The sequence below is a fragment of the Dicentrarchus labrax genome, unplaced genomic scaffold (assembly GCF_905237075.1).
Source record: "Dicentrarchus labrax unplaced genomic scaffold, dlabrax2021, whole genome shotgun sequence".
Taxonomy (NCBI): Eukaryota; Metazoa; Chordata; class Actinopteri; family Moronidae; genus Dicentrarchus; species Dicentrarchus labrax.
The window spans coordinates 11,439,821-11,458,101 of NW_026136722.1; the positions used below are offsets into that span (position 1 = coordinate 11,439,821).

Here is an 18,281-nt window from a genome sequence, read left to right on the forward strand (position 1 = left end):
CCACTTCATATATTGTGTCTTGTGTCTGCACAGCACACCGTTTCCACATTGGCTGTGCAGAAATGAGAATGATTATGTATGCAGCGAAAGCCCAGCTGGATACCCTGAATATTTCATAGTATGTGTTGCTCGCTCCGTCTCTCAATGCCACACAGCCCAGCTAGGGTGGTAACGTGTGCATAATGGTGTGATTTCTAAGAGCCGTGGAAGCTGGCTGTAGGCCTTAAGCTGTCTTCCTATTTAAAAAAGGGAATTTAAGTATCATTACTTACAGTGCTCTGAGTTTTAGTCTCTCAGTAACAGAACCAGCCCAGCGGCGATGTCAGGAGCCAGTTGATCAAAAGGAAACGCTGCTTAGACTTTAGAGCAAAACAGCCAGCCAGTTCTCAGACCTGTAGGTTTTATTGTCATTTGTGTTTTTCAGGATTCATGTCAGTTTGTGAGTGGAAAATTTGACTCCATTTTACCTGCATCCATGTCTTATGGTTCTTTTCTGTGCATTTCTTAACTCATCTCAATGGCTGCTATAATACTACTAGGCCGCTAGACTGTGCATGAGTGCAATTGTGGGTAATCACAGCTTAATTAGAGTAATTAGGGGAATGTAGGGGCATTAGGCTACAGCTGGGGGCCATAATGAGGAGTGGGGGCAAAAGGGAGGGGGGAGAGGTGAGAAGCTTCCAGAGCCACAGTTGCCCTCTTTACTGTAGGTCAGTTGTACGTGAATGGACAGTGAAGAATAACACCACACATGACTTCATACAGTCAGAGCTGTCTGATGGCCTAAATTTTGTCCACTCACAAAACCTAAACAACCATCAGAGTTTAGGCAAAGTATCCAAATAATCATGTAGATTCAACAGGTACAAAACAAATACTTCTGGTTCTTGATCAATAAATTGGCTATAGGTTATCTGTGCAGAGTGCAGAGATCGTTAGTGAATGACTGAAAGGAAAGAAAAAGAGGAGGGAAAGAGATGGGCGAATCAGGGTCATTAGTTCAGGCGGCTGGGTCTGCTGCATTCCTTAGCCCTGAGATGGGGGAGCAGCAGAGCAGGAATGTGCCTTGGAGAGAGAAGAGACCTAAGCAGAGGGAAAGAAAAAGGCAAGAAGGAACAAGAAAAAAAAAGGGGGGGTGAGAGGGAAAGTTGGACGCTTTGCTACGAGAGGCCTTAAATGGTGGAACAGACTCATTTATCAAATGAAGTTTGAAAAAGCAAAAACTCATCTGCTCCATAGCACTTGGAAACTTTAAGCAAAACTGTTTTTGTCCTCATTTCTTTCACATCTGTTAGCCCTACAGTACAGCTCTACTCATTTGTTAGCTCTGACTCCTCCACGGCTGCAAACTTGTTTTTCAGCTTGACTCTCTACGGGTAAACTTACATAAAGACTCTTAAGATTGTTAAAGTTATGGTAACAAAGGAAGCCCTAAATGAATGAGTTCATGCACCCCCTAACCTTTGATGATGAGCTTTGACTAACTAGTGTAATCCTTAAAGAGGACAAGCGCCTAACCCAGTTTCCATTGGGATTAATCTTGTCTTCCATATTCTTAGCGTCTGTCTCGTGTCTGGTTTCATTGCTGTTTAAATTGGCTTTTACCTGCTTAATCTAGTTTTCTAGTTACAAATATCAACATATGCTGTATGTGGATATAGTACTTGTGTTTACTTGTGACTGAGCCAATATTTTATAATTATGGCACATTTTAATATTTTTGCACTGGTCTCTATATTAGTTTACTATAGTTTTAGTTTTAGATTTAGGTTGTTGTTGTTGTCGTTGTTGTTTCTGGCATTTTACTTTATTTGGACAGTGACTGTAGACAGTGACAGAAAAGGTGGGGAAAGAGAGGGGATGACATGCAGCAAAGGGCCTGGGGCTGGATATGAACCTGGGGAGGGGTGGGGACTCAGCCTTCATATGTGGTACTCTGCCCGGGTTGCCCCCAACAACTTTCTTTTCTTTCATACAGATTTTCATACAAATACAGATATACACTGAAATGTATCCATTATCTCCACTAGGGGGTGTGTCTGTACACAGCTTATTTTGCATACTACTGGAGCCATCAGCCTAATATATCCTGTGCACATATGTGACTGTATACTTAAGGACCTCTTATGGTTGTGGTGATTCACAGTGTTTGAAAAACCTATTTTATCGATTGCTCTGTTTTATACCGTCATTGACTGCTGACTCCTCACTCCTTTTAACCGGCCGGTAGAGGCTATAAGTAATCAACATCTGCTTAATTTTGGAATCTTGTTTCCGTTAGGGACAACATTCGTGAAGGTCTCATTAGTGTTGGTGGATTCTTTTGCATTTTCACTTTGAAATTGACATTGTCCAAGGTTTGTCTCCATGTAGCCCGTCTACTCTGGTTACACCTTGATAATGTAAACTGCATCTCGTCTCCCCTTCATTACTTTCCTGCATACACTCAGCCCTGTTCCCCACTCACATGCCCCCAGACACATCCGGTGGAGATCTGCACTCCACTGCACTACTGAGTGCACTCTTCTAGTTTTACTATTGTACACAAACATAAGATATGTGGTGTTGGGTTGCACATAAAGTTAAAATTGATTTAATTATCAATTAATTTGCAGATTATTTTCTTGATTATTTAAGTCATTGTTCAGTCTACAAAATAAAATTAAAAAGTTTAAAAAAAAAACACAATTCCTCAGAGCCCCAGTGTTTGAAAACAGTCCAAAACCCAGACATATTCAGTTCAGTGATATAAAACAGAAAATCAGGGAATCATCATATTTAATAACTGTGTGTTTCATATCTAATTTTTCCGTTTACAAAAAAGGAACTACTGGTAAATAATGTGCCCAAGACATTGAATTGTGATACCAAGTTTTTACTCTTACCCTCGGAAGCTGAATAATTGAGAAGCAAAAGTGGCAAGATGAAATTTTGTTAAGTGTTAAAAGCTTCAGGCTCTGAAGAAAAGATGGTTGTATGTACTTAAAACTTTCCAGTAACAGAGTGGTATCTGTAAGGGAGTGTGTGTGCGTGTGTGTGTGAAAAAGAGAGAGAGAGAGAGAGAGATGAGAGCATGGCTGTAGGCTGACAGAGGTCCTGGTATAATGCAGTGGTGGGGAGCAGCAACTGATAACTATACTTATGGCCACTGGGGCTCATAGTGACAGCACATGCACTCCCATTACTGGTCCCATGCCTCATGCCCTTATCTCTGGCAGCCTGCCACAGAGAGACCACACTGCCCTCTGCTGTTGATTCTGAGGAAGTTCAGGCTCATTGAGAATTCACCCAAGCGCTCATAGCAATGACTCAGGGGAGAAACTTGACTGGGTTTTGACAGGGCTGCACTTCTTTGAATTTTAGCAGTGATAAAGCGTCTTCCTGTGCACCCCTGGAACTCAAAGTATTAGCCCTCTCCTTGAAGGGAAATGTGTGGCCTGTCAGTTTTCAAAAACTTTTTAACCAACAGGTTTGCTTAGCCCTAGAAATGTGTTCTGGCTTGGGCAGGCTGTTAATGAAAGAAACATTAAAAGTAAAGACTAACCTTGCTTGCCTAACTCCTATGCTTTCTCCTTTCTCCTGTCCAGTGCTGAGTATACGAGGTGTGCAGGAGGAGGACCCCCCAGATCCTCAGATCATGCGGTTGGACAACATGCTGCTAGCAGAGGGTGTGTCGGGACCAGAGAAAGGTGGAGGATCAGCTGCAGCGGCTGCAGCAGCAGCAGCAGCAGGGGGCTCACCCACCGACAGCAGCATCGAACACTCCGACTACAGAGCCAAGCTCGCCCAGATCCGCCAGATCTATCACTCTGAACTGGAGAAGTATGAGCAGGTGTGTGCAAAGCAGACGTACATGCTTGAACATGTTCTGTTATACACAAATGTTTCAAAAAAACTAACAAACATTTAGGTCAGCCAGTTAGTGAGAAACTTCCTCATCTTGTGCTAAATAAAAGGAAATATAAAGTGAACTGTTTGTAGGGTGTAAAGAATTTTTTTCCCCAACTATGCAACATTACAAGAATGATTACTTTTTGGTGGTATTTTAGTTAATACTGACAGTTGCTGTAGCATTGTTTTGGAATAAAACCTTTTATTAGAAACTACATGCCATAGGCTGCTGTGAGTCTGCAGACTAGTGTTGTTCTTGGCGGCCTGTTTTAATTTTAGTTTTAGTCTAGTCTTTGTGTCAAACTCTCATTTTAGTTTTTATTAGTTTTAGTCACGTTTATACTCTTTTTAGTCTAGTCAAGTTTCAGTCGACTAAAAGTCTGAGCATTTTAGACGTATTTTAGTCAGAATTATCCATGACTATTTTCTAGTTTTAGTCGACGAAAACTGATGAAATTTTAGTCTAGTTTAGTCTAGTAAATGAAAATTGTATTTTAGTTTCTTTTTAGTAATGCAATTCTATTTAGCCCGGTTAATATAGTACAAGTACCTAGTATAGTATAAACAAAACCAACATTTTCTTTAAGTCACCCATTTCACAAGTCAAACAAGGTTATCTTATTATTATCAAGAATACATTCAATTCCAGACACGGAAGACGCTCTGATTTGAATTTACAACATTTATTTTACCTACCAAACATGTACTAAGAAGTACACACACATAAATTTAAATAAAATAAATAAATAAAATAGCTTCAAATGACAATGCCAGAAAAAAGAGAAACAAGGTGCTTGACATATTAAAAAAGTGCAAATAAAATGTGTGTGTCGGTGGCTAACGTTAACCCACCGCAGCTGCATCTTCTAAATAATGCCGCGAGTGGGGATTGAGGAAGTGACGTAGCTTGCGTCTGCGCAGTGCGCTGATGCAGCCCCGAGACTCAGGAAACAGAAATACTTCAAAATAATAATAATAGCGAGACAAAATAATGTTATAACATTTCATCTCATCTCATTTTGGTCAACGAAAATTAAGAGATATTTTAGCAGAGTTTTTATTCTGCAACCACATTTAGTCCCGTTTTTATTCGTCAACAATATTGCATTATATATTTGATTATAGTTTTTGTCCCATGACCACCATTTACGTTGCGTCTCGTCTCATTTCCGTCACGTGATAAAGGTTCGTTGACGACGATATTTAGTCATAATTTTTGTTGACGAAAGCAACACTACTGCAGACTTCACCTGAAATCCAGTCACACAATAATCTGTGAAATGATCTACTGTAGTCTAGTTTATTTTACTTAAAAATGAAATTATTTTGACTGATATATTCATATATTGAGATGATGTTTTCTCCAAGACCACATGACCAAATATTGTCACATATCAAGTCTGAATTACGGTGTTCAGCTCTGCATTTTATTTTTAAATTTTAAAATGCATCCAATCAACAGTCAGACAGCTGAGGCCGACATGTCATCATCAGAATTAGAAGTCATGCCACTAGACAGAATCTGGGCTTTTTTCCCTTTTTATAGTAGCATTCAACTCTGCTCTCTCTCTCTCTCTCCCCTTCGTCCAGGCCTGCAGTGAGTTCACCAACCATGTAATGAACCTGCTGAGAGAGCAGTCGCGCACACGGCCCATCTCTCCCAAGGAGATTGAGCGCATGGTGGCCATCATCCACCGCAAGTTCAGCTCCATTCAGATGCAGCTCAAGCAGAGCACCTGCGAGGCCGTCATGATTCTGCGCTCACGCTTCCTTGACGCTAGGTCTGTCTGTGTGTCGAGGTGGTGTTATCACCATCTATGTTTGTGTGTGTGGTGTTGTGTGGTTGGTTATTTTCTTGAAAACTGAAGAGATCTGAGCATTTTGATGTCAGACATGCATGAGATGCATGTCATTCCAAACACGTTGGTCATTATCTCTTCTCTCTGTATGTCAGACGTAAGAGGCGCAACTTCAACAAGCAAGCTACAGAGGTTCTGAACGAGTATTTCTACTCCCACCTGTCTAACCCTTACCCTAGTGAGGAAGCCAAGGAGGAACTGGCCAAAAAGTGTGGGATCACCGTGTCTCAGGTGAATTGTTAACACCATTTTTAATCCATGACTCAAAGTAAAATAACATTGTAGCTGCTTTTGTGGAAGCTGAAGTTATTTTGGTTTAGTTTCACATACACTACTGCTCAAAAGTTTGGGGGTTACCTGTTAGATTTTTCTTATTTCCTTCAATAATGGCTATTTTACCATCAATAAAACAGTAAATTTCAGACACTATATGTATTATTTACATTTGAAATAGTTTTGGCCCCAAAAGGAGAACTATTAAATGTTTAAGACTTCCATTTAGTCAATGTCACACAGTGCTTCGAGAATACTGTTGTCACCATTTCCCTCTAAAATACACTTCTATTTTCAATTTGTTTTCCAGTCCAGAAAAGTGACCCTAGATCATTTCTGTAACACAACAGTGCAACTGGGCTCTAAATAACCTGTTTTTCTTTGGGGCCTCTGCAGTCTATTCAGTGGTTGAATAAGTTTTCACTTTTTAATTTGTTAGGTGATATTCCTTGATCCAATTCCAATAGTGCTAACCCTAGACCATATCTATATTTATATATGCTTTGCTAAAGCAACATGCCTCTTAATACCAGTTTGTCATAGGCATTATTGTGCATGTGCGACTGAGACAGGAACCTATTTAAATTTGCATAATATTTTAATGCTAAGCTTCCAGTTTATTTTACCAATGACGATGATTTTGACATATCTTTATCTTCCTGCCCTTTCAGTTGTCAGTCCAGTTGAATCATTGTGCAGCGTTTTGTTCTCCATGAACTTGTTTTTTTTGCAAATCCTTCATACTAAATTAAATCTATTTTTTAAGTAGAACTTTGTCCAATCTAAAAGTACGAAAGACCATTAAAACATTTTGAATAGTCCTCTCAGCCATCTGCCTGTACCAAATTAAGCTTTTCTGGCAAGTGACAACAAACTTCTGAGTGGTAGTGTACATACATACTTTATAGCATCTTTTTAAAATGACTTTAATTTGTTCAGTTTTTTTCTCTTAGTATACATATAATATCAAAGTACAGCAATGTATATAGATGATGAATTTTCCTTGTTTAACATTTCTTAGCCAATGGATCAACAAAACTGAGGCTACAACTGCTAAATTAACATGAAGGAAACCACTGCATTCGAATATCTGACATCCGTCTGTTCTTCAGGTCTCTAATTGGTTTGGCAACAAGAGAATACGCTACAAGAAGAATATTGGTAAGTTCCAGGAGGAAGCCAACCTCTACGCAGTTAAAACAGCGGTGGATGCTGCCAATGTGTCTGCGCAGGCTAGCCAGGCTAACTCTCCGGCAACGCCAAACTCAGGTACGTCATGCTCCGTCTCATCTACCAACAAGCCCTGCGGCTTCTCATGAACAGGCTTCAGTTCCTCTATATGCACATTCATTCTTATCCACAACTGAACCACACTATGATTGTATGAAGGGCTGACTTGATTGTTCAAAGGAAGGCCTACACTGTACACTGCAAATGTGCTCTCAGCCAGCTGCTATACTGATTAAAGTCATGTGAAATTATCTTATTTATTGTGCATAAAATCAGTGATTAAAAGCACTCTTCTTCAGCCAACACAGTATATAATATTTTGTGTGGAAACAAAATCCTAGACACAAGCGTAACTCATCCAGTACTGCTGTAGCTGTCAGGGGCTCATGTTTACATCATGGCATAAAATAAAGGATTCAAATTCTAACACAGAAGAAAATTAAAGATTCGGAAATATTTGGACAACAATAGGCAACTTTTTTTTCCACCAGTGTGACCTCCTTAATCTCACTTAATATACAAGTAAGCATTTGATTGTATTGTGTTTCTTATTGATATTTTTTCTAAACTTCATCCCCATGAGTAAATATTTTCTAATGTTTTTAAATGTTTAACACTTAAACATCAGTTTTCTATGGAGCCCCTAAAGGGACATGGCGAAAAAAAGCACTAGAAACTGATCTACAAGATAGTACACGGGATCGTATCAAGATAGTATCTAGTGCGCACTAGAAACGTTTCTCCCCCCCCATGTCCCTTTAGGGGCTCCGTAGTTTTCTATTATGTCCAAGTGATGTGCACGACACTTAGTTAGGATCAGAAAGCTGAGGATTGTGCATTGTGTGTAGCTGCGGTCTGTCAGCCAAGTTTTGCATTCATTTTTTATACTATGTTTTGTGTGTCAGATGCTTTTCTAACATTTTCAAATACAACTTACAACTTTTGTGGTACCCAAGGGTATCATCAGTTATAAGGTTTCAAGTGCTTTATGACAATCTCCTCCCGTTATTTATTTATCTGCTTGTTTGATAGTTACCTCAATCTTTATTGGTCTTATTTTATTCAACACATAGTAATAATATAGTAACAGCAATTTGTTAAGGAAGCTGAATGTACCAGGTAGGTGATCATTCAGATGTGATGATTAAATTAGTCAGTCACCCTTCTTACTCTCACTCTCTTCAGTGTCCTCAAAATAGCAACCTGCTGTGACCAGAGGATGTGTCTTTTTGAATGAGGAAAAGGCAAAATGTTAAGATAGTAAGAGGAAGCATAGTGTCTGTCACTGATGAGCAGTCCATAGTTCATTCATGTTTGTTACGGTGAAATACGCGATAAGAATGCAATATGACCACAACTTTCTATAGGCCAACACAAAATTAATCAATTCACAAGATATCTTACTAAAGGTTAAACTTGTACCAAAAGACACACAATTATACACAACAAACCACCTCTTGACTTTGTACATTGATTATACAAAATATTTGCCAATGTAGAAAAATGGTGTAATCTGAGTGTCAGTTTGTCAAAACTGTAGTGTATCCCTCTCCACATTGGGAAATGTGGAGAGGGATGAGCAACATGCGCAATGAACCCTTCTGTTGGAAAGTAGCTTTTTGTTTCAATCAGCAGTTTAAAGTATACTGTAGTCTTTACATTCACACATATATGTATATATCTACAATGTGAAACACCTCAAGTTCTTCACTACTGTTAAAGCTTCGGTATACTCGCTGTTCCCGACCTGTAGCGCGACAATGTGACGTCACGGGAGCGCCGTAACTATTTATACTTGCGCATGGTGTTCGCGACACTAGTTGCAGTCTTCTCCTGAACAGAGGTGTTGTAACTGAGGAAAGGCTACTGACTTTGCTATTTCTAGGCATTAGAAGAAGAAGAAAAATGTTTGTTTTTTTCCAAATCGGTCGTGGCGGTTCTTCCAAATTTTCCGGCATATGGCCTACTCTTTTCCGACATTCATGGTGATTTCTCGCCATGAATTCTGCCACCTCTGGGCATCTCTGTGTTCCTTCACTGAAGGATCGTACAGATCGTCCATCTTCCTGTTTCCGCTTTGGCGTGCCACCTGGTGCGACCTGGCCAAAATGCTGGCGCGCCAGCGAGAGCTACTTCATTTTGACATCACTTTGTCGCGCGACAGGTTGGGAACAGCGAGTATATAAGAGCCTTTAGACTGCCGCTCCCCATTTTCACCATCACATGATTGTAGCCCACACTGACAGACAAACATCAACAACTCTTGGAAACTGAAATGTTTTCAGCTGTAAAATTCATGTGTGCACATTTTGGAATTACATAGACCTGTTTTTTTATGATTTAATTTTCTCACTAGCACACATTTCAGCAGTTTGTGTGTAGCTGAAATGTGCATGAATGCCGAGGAGAAGCCAGATTTTTAGATGGCTGACAACACTGACCCTCATATTGAAGCTGGTTGCTAGAATTTACCTCTCCCACTCAGTTTCCATGACCAGTGGCGACCTTTTAACCCCATGGCACTATGGTGGGGCTGATTGGATATTGGCTATATATATTGCCTGCAGGGTCACCGGGGTCATTCAGTTTGTCTCACACAGGCGACGCCTACCTCAGCCTGCATTCGCTCAACGGGGAGGGTCTCAACATCGCCCCCTCTCTACAGCCGCAGGTATGCACTGAGGACAGCTGCAAAGTTGACCTCAATGCCGTTAACCCAGCCACCCAGAATCCCTGGATACCTACCCTTAGCCTAGCTCCTTTTGACCTCGACCTCTCCTCAGATCCTGTCCTGACTTTACCTTTGACCCAATCAACTCCTCCCCCAACACAAACACACACAAACCGACCCTTCTTTGCTCTGTACAGTGAGCCCTGAGGAGCTTATGGCTTCCCTCGAGAGGAATAATGTCAATGTGTTTTAAGGCTGTTTCAATTTGTGTTATTGCATATTCTTCAATAGTTACAGACCCATATTTATTTTGTAAGAAAGCACAAGGTCAGCCTCGGCACAGAACCCCTGGACCAGTTGAAGGGCACCAGGGCCTCCCTAAATACTCTTGTAGTTGTCAACTTGGTGGTCAGTTTCTCTACCCCCAGGTTGTCATGCACCTCCAACCCTTCAGTAGCCCCCCATCTTTTTAGTCGTTGTTTTCCCTGCCCTTCCACACATTTCTCCGTCCTGTCTCTCCTTGTGTTCCCCCCCTTGTTTAGACCAAGAAACAGTTTCCTCAAACTGAACTGTCTTTATGTTGTCTGTTAATAGACATGTCCAGTTTTGATCCACAGATTTCTGCTGTTTAACGCTATGTAGATTAGGAATTGAACAAACCAAAATAAAAGTACAAGATAAGCTGTAGGCTTCTGTTGCAGTCTTTTGTTTTGTGGAAGTAAGAGCAGAAGTAATTTAATGGAGGTTTGTGAAGTTGAAGCCACAGTTTAGTGTTGGCATTGACTAAAAAACAACTTGTTTAAAACGGGAGAGTTCACTTGAAGGAAAGCAGTCATGAGTAACAGACTGGCTCTGATACATACAGTAGAGGTTTGTGGACACTATCACTCCTTTGTTCAGCCTGTGGCAGTAGCTGGTAGCATAAACGTTTGTTCAGTTGTTCAAATGCTGTGCTGACATTTGTGTTGAAACTTTTGGGTGTGTTTTGTCTCTGACAGGTGGATACCCTGCACCGTGCTACACACCTGACGGGCGGCTATGAGGAGCTGTCGGGCAGTGGCCTCTACACCCCTCATCGCCTGGATGTGAGTACAAACTAAAAGCCCCCTTTTAGGTGTAGCTGATGAATATGTTTGCAGTTAGTCAGAATACCTGATTAGAATATGCTCTGAGAACAGTTCAGGTGGATGAACTGCTGCCATAGTTGAAAAGCTTCCCTTAAAATGCCCAGATAGGATAGCGGCCAGCTTCAACCTCAACTAGACATCATTAACTTGCAAATCACCAAATCAGTGCTTTCTGGGATCTGACAATAAACCATAGGCCCTTCCAAACTTTTACCAAAACTAAAATAAGGTCAGGGAGGTATTTGATTACTGACCTGCTCCATGTATACTTGGATTTACAGCATGTAAAACTGTTCTGTTTGCTTGAGTAACCTGATTTCTCTGAGTAACACGGTTACTTAAGTGCATGAAAACACCCTGAAATCAACTACTGTTAAGTTTTAACAGACGGGTAGTTCCTAGAATGAATAGCATTTTGTCTGCAACCGCTAGGCTATCTCGAGGATGCATCATTTGACTAGTAAGCACAAATATAGCTGATTTAGACCACTAATTATAAAACTCCTTCTTCATGCAGAATACTCTCTTCCCTGACTGTTTGCAGGCTAACAGCTGGCAGGACACCACCAACCCCCCCTCGGTCACCTCCCCTCCCGGTCCTCCTGGCAGCGTCCACTCCGACACCTCCAACTGATTCGGTGGCTCTCCTTGCCATCACTTCATTCCCACCGCGGTCTGCTTCGACTACCATCCCCTGTCCTCATTTTTCACTGTTCCCTCGTCTCTCAACTAGACAGCCACACAAGGCTGTACTCGCATTTCATAAACACACACTGTGCTGGAACACAGGACAGCCGACCAGTAGTTAGGAGGAATTCTCCCTCCTCCCCACAGCTCCACTTCAATGCTAGAAGCTCCATAACTCTGAATGAAAGAGGGACGGAGCTTACTGATGCCGAGACAGATAGAAAACATCTTTACTATCAAGGACCTTTTGAAAACCACTGACCCAGCTGTGTAGATGATCATGATGTCTGTACATTATGTGTATATGCACGTTAACTTCACACAGTACTCACACAGCTTGTCCATGTGCTGTTGACCTCTGCACTCAACCCTTTGCTTTGGAAAACTGTGTGTGATTGCCTGTATCTCTTGAAGCCTTGGCATTTGACAGCCAAACTGTTGATACGGATCACCAGGGAGCTCTGCTCACCTTGCTCGTACCAAAGTGCTGCCCCAGTAGTTGTCAACACATCTGTTCCTCTTGAGATCACCCTCCGCCGACTCAACACAAGACACTGTTGTAACTTCCAGTCCTTATAGCTTGATGTTCCATTCTGTTGGAGATTTCAAAGTGAGTACTTGAGATATGCACAAATGTGCATGCACCCCCCCTTCCATAACGCACACCTCACAACTTTTCAGTCGTTTTCATAGTGAGCTGACATAAAAGATGTGTCGAGCACAAAAGTTAGTATCCTCGTTGTGGGCGTGTCTACCTGTAAAATGGTAGTTAAGGGGATCACTGTTCTAAACCAGACAGGACAGATGATGATAGGGCTGGTGAGAAGAGGAGGAAAGGGCAGACAGAGGAGAATATCTTTGGTTGGGTGGATGTAACTAATAGCCCTTTTTGTTGCTAACCAATAGAGGGTGTTGGTAGATGGCTTGTAGACTTTACTTCTTGCTTTCTGTCCACTAGTTTATTTGATTGTAGGCTATTTTCTAATGCTGTTTCACCAAGAATGCACCAGCCACCACCAAAAATGAGCTCAATAAAGCATCTAAATGACGTTAGGAGATGGGTGGAAAGATTGTGGGGCATTGATGTGTTATTGGGACAAACGTGACATGAATTTAGAAACGTGACTGTCTTCCATGCATGTAGGACTTCTAGGCGTGATAATATTGTTTTCATTTAACCTTCCGAGTTTTTAGCTTCGTTTTTATTAACAAAAAAATAAAGGGTATAATTATTACAGTCAGACCAAAAAGGAAAAAGTGCATCATGTATTGCTATGATGTGTGTGTCTCTGTGTGGGCGTGTGTACAGTGTTCTTGGGATGTCTTAGTCAAACTGGCTGGTGCCCTCTGACCTTTGTAAGCATTATAGAGACTGGGTGCTTCCACCAGCCAATGGCACACCAGGTGGGGTTCAACTGAGATCTCCTCCCCATCTTGAAACATTTAAACTTGTGAGCCCGAGGCAACACATTACAACCTTCTGTTGTACCAAAACCAAAAATACCACATTCAGCAATGTAATAATGCTACTCTGTATCTCTCTCTAAAGTTGGTGCACAGCCACCTTTTCAGTTTGAGGAGAGGAGGGAATTATATTTGTATCTGTGTCTCTCTGTGTGGTGTTGTCATGCCTCAAGTTGATTTGATTTTTGGGGGGTTTTGTTGTGGGGCGTTCATGGGAGGGTGGGTGGAGTGAGGACTGTCATATCACACCTGTATTTTGATTGTGAGCATAGAAGGTATGCTCTCCCCTGTACCCATCTTTTAATATTTTCTGGTAAAACCACAACTATTTTCCTCTTAGTTCTATGGCCAATTGGGCAAGGGCTTCTCTCTCTCCTCTGTTACCAAAAAAAGAGGCAGCACTGGGTGTAGTAAAACTCTTAACTCACGTTTAAGACATACCTGCAACCTGTTTTTGGTGATTTACATTTTTTGGAACTATTTTATACATTAACGGTTATGTGAATAACAAAGCATTTTGATAGTAAGGTAAAGCCTTATGAAGATTTAAGTGTCAGTCAAGACTTTGTTGAACCATGTTACAGAACAAAACTTGAGCTTCTAGGCTGGTCATATGTGATTTCCCACATCTAATTACTTATTTTGTTACTCATCGCAGTTCATACGACTGTATCTTATGAATAACGTTATCACCACACCAAATTATCATCCTCCCCCTTTTTCTACCTGTTGTAATGGATGTCACTGTACAGTTTGTGTAATGTTTCAGTATTTTTTCTTTTTTCTTTTATAAACTTTGTTGTTTGTTTGAGATCTGCCAGTTTTATTTGGCCTTTGTGTCACAGGATTCACAATAACTCTGTATCAGTTTTGAATATTATTTAGGTCTTTTGTTACATAACCGGGAGGCAATGTGGGGTTTACAGGTGTAAACATTTGGTGCTGTGGAACAAAAACTATCAATTGAGGTTCTCCAGTGGTCATGATTTGATGCATTTTTGACGTATAGATTTTATGGACCCCTCCCTTTCCAATTCACTTTCAGTTTCTAACTTTTCCACACTTTTAAATCTTTTCTGAAACCTGCTCAAATTATTCCACTGAATCTCTAAGGTCTTTTTAAAAAGGAGTTTTGAAAACAGTTGAATAGTTACATGAAGGGCTGTTAATACAAACTCTTCTTTTTCCAAATGTATCAGCCCATGTAGCTAAACGTAAAGGTGCAACCCTAAAATGTATTCCCGTGGGTCATTTTTAATGCTGAAACATTGTGAGTAAGTGAGAATAAGCAAGTATTTGCATGCAACTCAGGGTGTTGATGCTGAATTTGCTTTGAAAAGTTGTGACATCATGAAAGAGGAAGGCCTACATACCTTTACACTTAAATGCGTACAGATAAAAAAACATTCATGTCTAAACACTAAAACACACGTTGTCCCCCTATATCTTAGATCTGCAATTCTAAAACACAGAACATAATTTTACATTTAACCGTTGATCATGTTTATATCTCGTTTGGATTCTGACTAAATGACTTCCACAGCATCAAATGGCTTCCTAAACCTTTTGATTTCTTTTGTTTTTATTAGTATATTTGTATCTCCCCTCTTTCCCTTGTATTTACCCCTCTCTCTACCTCTGTCTTTCCATTTCTCTTGTATATAACCCCCACTGTTTTCAGACTTGTGAGTCTGTATGAACTCCTTTTATACCTCAACTTTAGAATTGTTCTAGAAAGAGTAAAAACAAAAAGGAAGAATATGACAAATTGTAGTGTTCTTATTAGAAAATTAATAAAATGATTTAGTGTGATTTTTCAGTATTTGATTTCAGACTTTAGAGTGTTTCATTTTATAATTTGTCACAAATGCTCTTGTGATAGTCAAATGTAATAAAAGGAGAGATTGCACCATCTGATGATTAATATGTGAATCTGTCAGCCTCACTGAGACTGAGGAAAACACTATCCTGAGAAATGTACACGGATAAAACCCTTTTCAGCTTTTCAACAGATGCATCTTTATGTTTGTTTTGTTTTATTTATTCAATTCACAAGCGCAAACATGGGAGAAGAGTTCAGCAGAAGTTGGCTAATGTCCAGCAGAAGAATCAAACTTTTACACAATGTGTGCTGGTTAGATGTCAGAGTAAAGATTTGTTTTTTTAAATCCTAGGCCTGCAGCCATTACACCCCAGGAATTGTCCATCTGTCTTCTGTATTGTTTGTTTCCATACAGACGGCCTGATCTTCATGCTTCTGGACACAGCTAAGAGTTTCCTGTAGACAAATATTATTTATTGAGCGTGACAGGGCATAAAGTAAAAATTAGGTTTTGAATTTCCTTGAAATTAACCTAAGTTAGCTACAATCAAAATTCAACATTTAGTCATTTATGCACTTTGTCCCTCCTGTCACTTTACTTTTCCTGACTCCTTGCACCAGGTACCTCATATGTTAGATTGTAAAAAAGCATGTGCCTTTGTAAGTTACATGAAAACCTGGAGTAAGTGAAGAGCAATAATCAGAATCTTAATCTAATTGCCTGTAAGTGCTTTGGACCTTTAAATTTTACAGGCTGGATTTTGCACTGCCCGGAAAGCAACTTCCTGTATCAACCGTAACTGATGTAACTCTGTACCTCTGGCAGCGGTGGGGCAGTCACGACAGGTGATGGCCTCCCCTCCTGGTCAGCGCTTCTCCGACACAGGCAGTACAGGATCGTCTTGAACGTTGTCCGCATCTCGTCATCTCGCAGGGAATAGATGATAGGATTGACCAGAGAGTTGCACTCTGCTATCACTAAACAGAACTTCTCAACGGCGTTGATGTGGCTGGCTTTACCCACCAGTCCATCCAGCAAGAGAGTCACGAGGCCGGGCGTCCAGCAGATTATGAAGGCGCCTGCAGAGATGTGGGATGGGCAGAAAACAAACAGCAATAAACTAAATCCTCTGTGAATTATGTAATATATGATCAATCTGTCTCTAAGTGCAGCAATGTTAGGCAACATTTTTTCATTGATTGCTTAATATCAAGGTATACTGCCACATAGAACACATTTACCTCCAGGAGATGTGTCGCCTGAGCAATGATAGAGGTGGATTATGACTTCACTGTGACATGCTGGAAATTCCTAACAACCTGTTAGAACTTATTAACTGCAGCAATCAGATGAGGTCTGACAAATACAGGTGAAGCTGCAAAACTGGTTTGTGGAGGAAGTGGGAGGCTGCAGGTAGCAAGCGCCATTAAACAACAACAACAAGCTCTTTTATATTTTGTTCATGCCACGGTGATGTGTGTTTCCTGAGGAAGACGGTGCTACTTACAAACCAAACCTTACAAACTTGACCTTTGACCCACAACTAACATCCAACAGTGGAGGGTGACAGACAAACAAACTTCTCACCCAGAACCATGGAGATAGTTTTCATCAGGTTCACAACAGTCTGGCTGTGCCACATCTCCGCGGTGTGCCGAGATGTGTACCTGCTCTGGTATCTCACATACATGAAGATCCGAGTGTACATGCCAGCCATGATAAAGAAAGTGAGCAGGTTGAGGCCTGCCCAGAAGATGAGAAAGCGGCGGCTGTAGAGGGGTGCCATGGTGGAGCAGTCATCCAGATCACACTCGCAGTTCCAAATCGTGGAGGGCACCAGGCCCATGATGATGCTCACGGCCCAGATGCAGACTATCAGCAGCACCACGCGCCGTTTGGTCATCTTGCTGTGCAGCTGCATGGTGGTGATGGTCTGGTGGCGCTCCACGGCGACAGCCAGGAGGTTGGCCACTGAGGCTGTCAGGCTCATTTCAATCAAAGCCCCGCGGATGTACCACTGCTCTTTGGTGAGCTTGCGCGTCATAGGGCCCGTGTTCAACATCAGGTTGGCGTAGGCGATCCCTGCAAACAGGTCTGCTGCAGCCATGTTGCCCATGAGATAGTAGATGGGGAAGTGGAAACGGTGGTTCATGAAGATGGCCACCATCACCATGAGGTTGGCCAGAACCACGATGAGACATACTGTCAGTCCAAGTCCAATCACCACTAAGTCCCGCGTCGTCCAATATAAGCTGATGTTTTTACCCACATAGTCGTAGAAGAACGTGACATTGTGACTGTAGTCGCAGGTATTCCACATGCTGCTCTCTGTGGCCATTACTGCAGACACAAAACACACATTCATGGATGTTAATACACACACAAGTTGTCTACAAGAGATGCAACAGCTGATGATGTACAAAACTGTTATCTTTTCAATGTAAGGCTTCCCTTTCAGTACAGGTTCAATATTCTTCCTGTCCAATATCAGACTTTAACCAATTTAATGCTAGAACTATTTGAAACTATCAGCCTCTCATTGTTGCTGTATTATCCATTTAATTATGACCCTGCATTGTTACACTTGCACTGTGGATTTTGTGAGTCCAGACACTTGCTCTGTACACATAACAAGATCAGTTTAACACAGTGGTTTTCAGTGGGTGTCCTATCAGCAGTACACATCCTCCATCATAGTGTCCGTGACAGATAAGTCTCCAAATATTATCGGCTAAATTTAAAAAAAAAATATTACAAATTTCTAGAAACCAAAGTTGACATTTTCGAATTGCTCTTTTTGTCCAAAACCCAACAAAGAAAAAAAAAAACAGCAACCCTTCAGATCCAAGAAGCTGAAACCATTTGGTAATTTAGCGAGCAAACAATTAAACAATTTAACTCAAGTTCCCTCTTTATTCTGAGACAACATTTCAAAATAAGGGACATACATACCCGACTGTGAAACATTTTAGTTCATCTAATGTGTTTCAACTTGCAGGTACACGCGCCACTGATACTGAATCTCATCTGATAAAAAAGGAAACTGGCGCTGAGAATAATGTTTCATCTAGACTTCCTACAGTTATTATTATATGTTCTTATTTTTAACATACCGCCGTGGTTAGGTTTTCCTCCATCCAGACACGTCCGGCACGAAACTAGAGTTGTTCCGCTGCCATTTGTTGAAAGAGGAAGACTGTTAGTTGCTTTCACTTCTGTCCGTCCACACGACGGCACAGTTTCAGGTAGACGCCTC

General features: G+C 41.1%; 2 protein-coding genes across 6 annotated transcripts in view; one reads left to right on the top strand and one right to left on the bottom strand.

Annotated features, from left to right (window-relative positions):
• pbx4 (pre-B-cell leukemia transcription factor 4) overlaps positions 1-15,116 on the top strand; it is a 29,941-nt gene extending 14,825 nt beyond the window's left edge. For 2 of the 4 annotated variants that reach the window (XM_051389308.1, XM_051389310.1), the window contains 6 exons: positions 3,588-3,832; positions 5,482-5,672; positions 5,846-5,981; positions 7,136-7,292; positions 10,923-11,009; positions 11,596-15,116. In XM_051389308.1, the coding sequence (XP_051245268.1) occupies positions 3,588-3,832; positions 5,482-5,672; positions 5,846-5,981; positions 7,136-7,292; positions 10,923-10,966 (773 nt within the window). In that variant the 3' untranslated portion in view covers positions 10,967-11,009; positions 11,596-15,116. Of the gene's footprint in view, positions 1-3,587; positions 3,833-5,481; positions 5,673-5,845; positions 5,982-7,135; positions 7,293-9,707; positions 9,711-9,820; positions 9,925-10,922; positions 11,010-11,568 lie in introns of all 4 variants that reach the window. The other 2 variants (XM_051389311.1, XM_051389309.1) reach the window with 2 other exon arrangements.
• Positions 15,117-15,221: 105 nt separating this feature from the next.
• Positions 15,222-18,265, bottom strand: lpar2a (lysophosphatidic acid receptor 2a). 2 transcript variants are annotated; one of them, XM_051389314.1, is made up of 4 exons: positions 18,139-18,265; positions 16,613-17,365; positions 15,842-16,104; positions 15,222-15,480 (listed from the first exon to the last, which is right to left on the bottom strand). In XM_051389314.1, exons 2-4 carry the CDS (start codon positions 17,361-17,363, stop codon positions 15,388-15,390), a joined length of 1,107 nt encoding a protein of 368 aa, XP_051245274.1. In that variant the 5' UTR covers positions 17,364-17,365; positions 18,139-18,265; the 3' UTR covers positions 15,222-15,387. The 2 variants fall into 2 exon arrangements, with proteins under 2 accessions (XP_051245274.1, XP_051245276.1); XM_051389316.1 differs by lacking the exon at positions 18,139-18,265 and adding an exon at positions 17,978-18,119.
• Between the last annotated feature and the right edge of the window lie 16 nt (positions 18,266-18,281).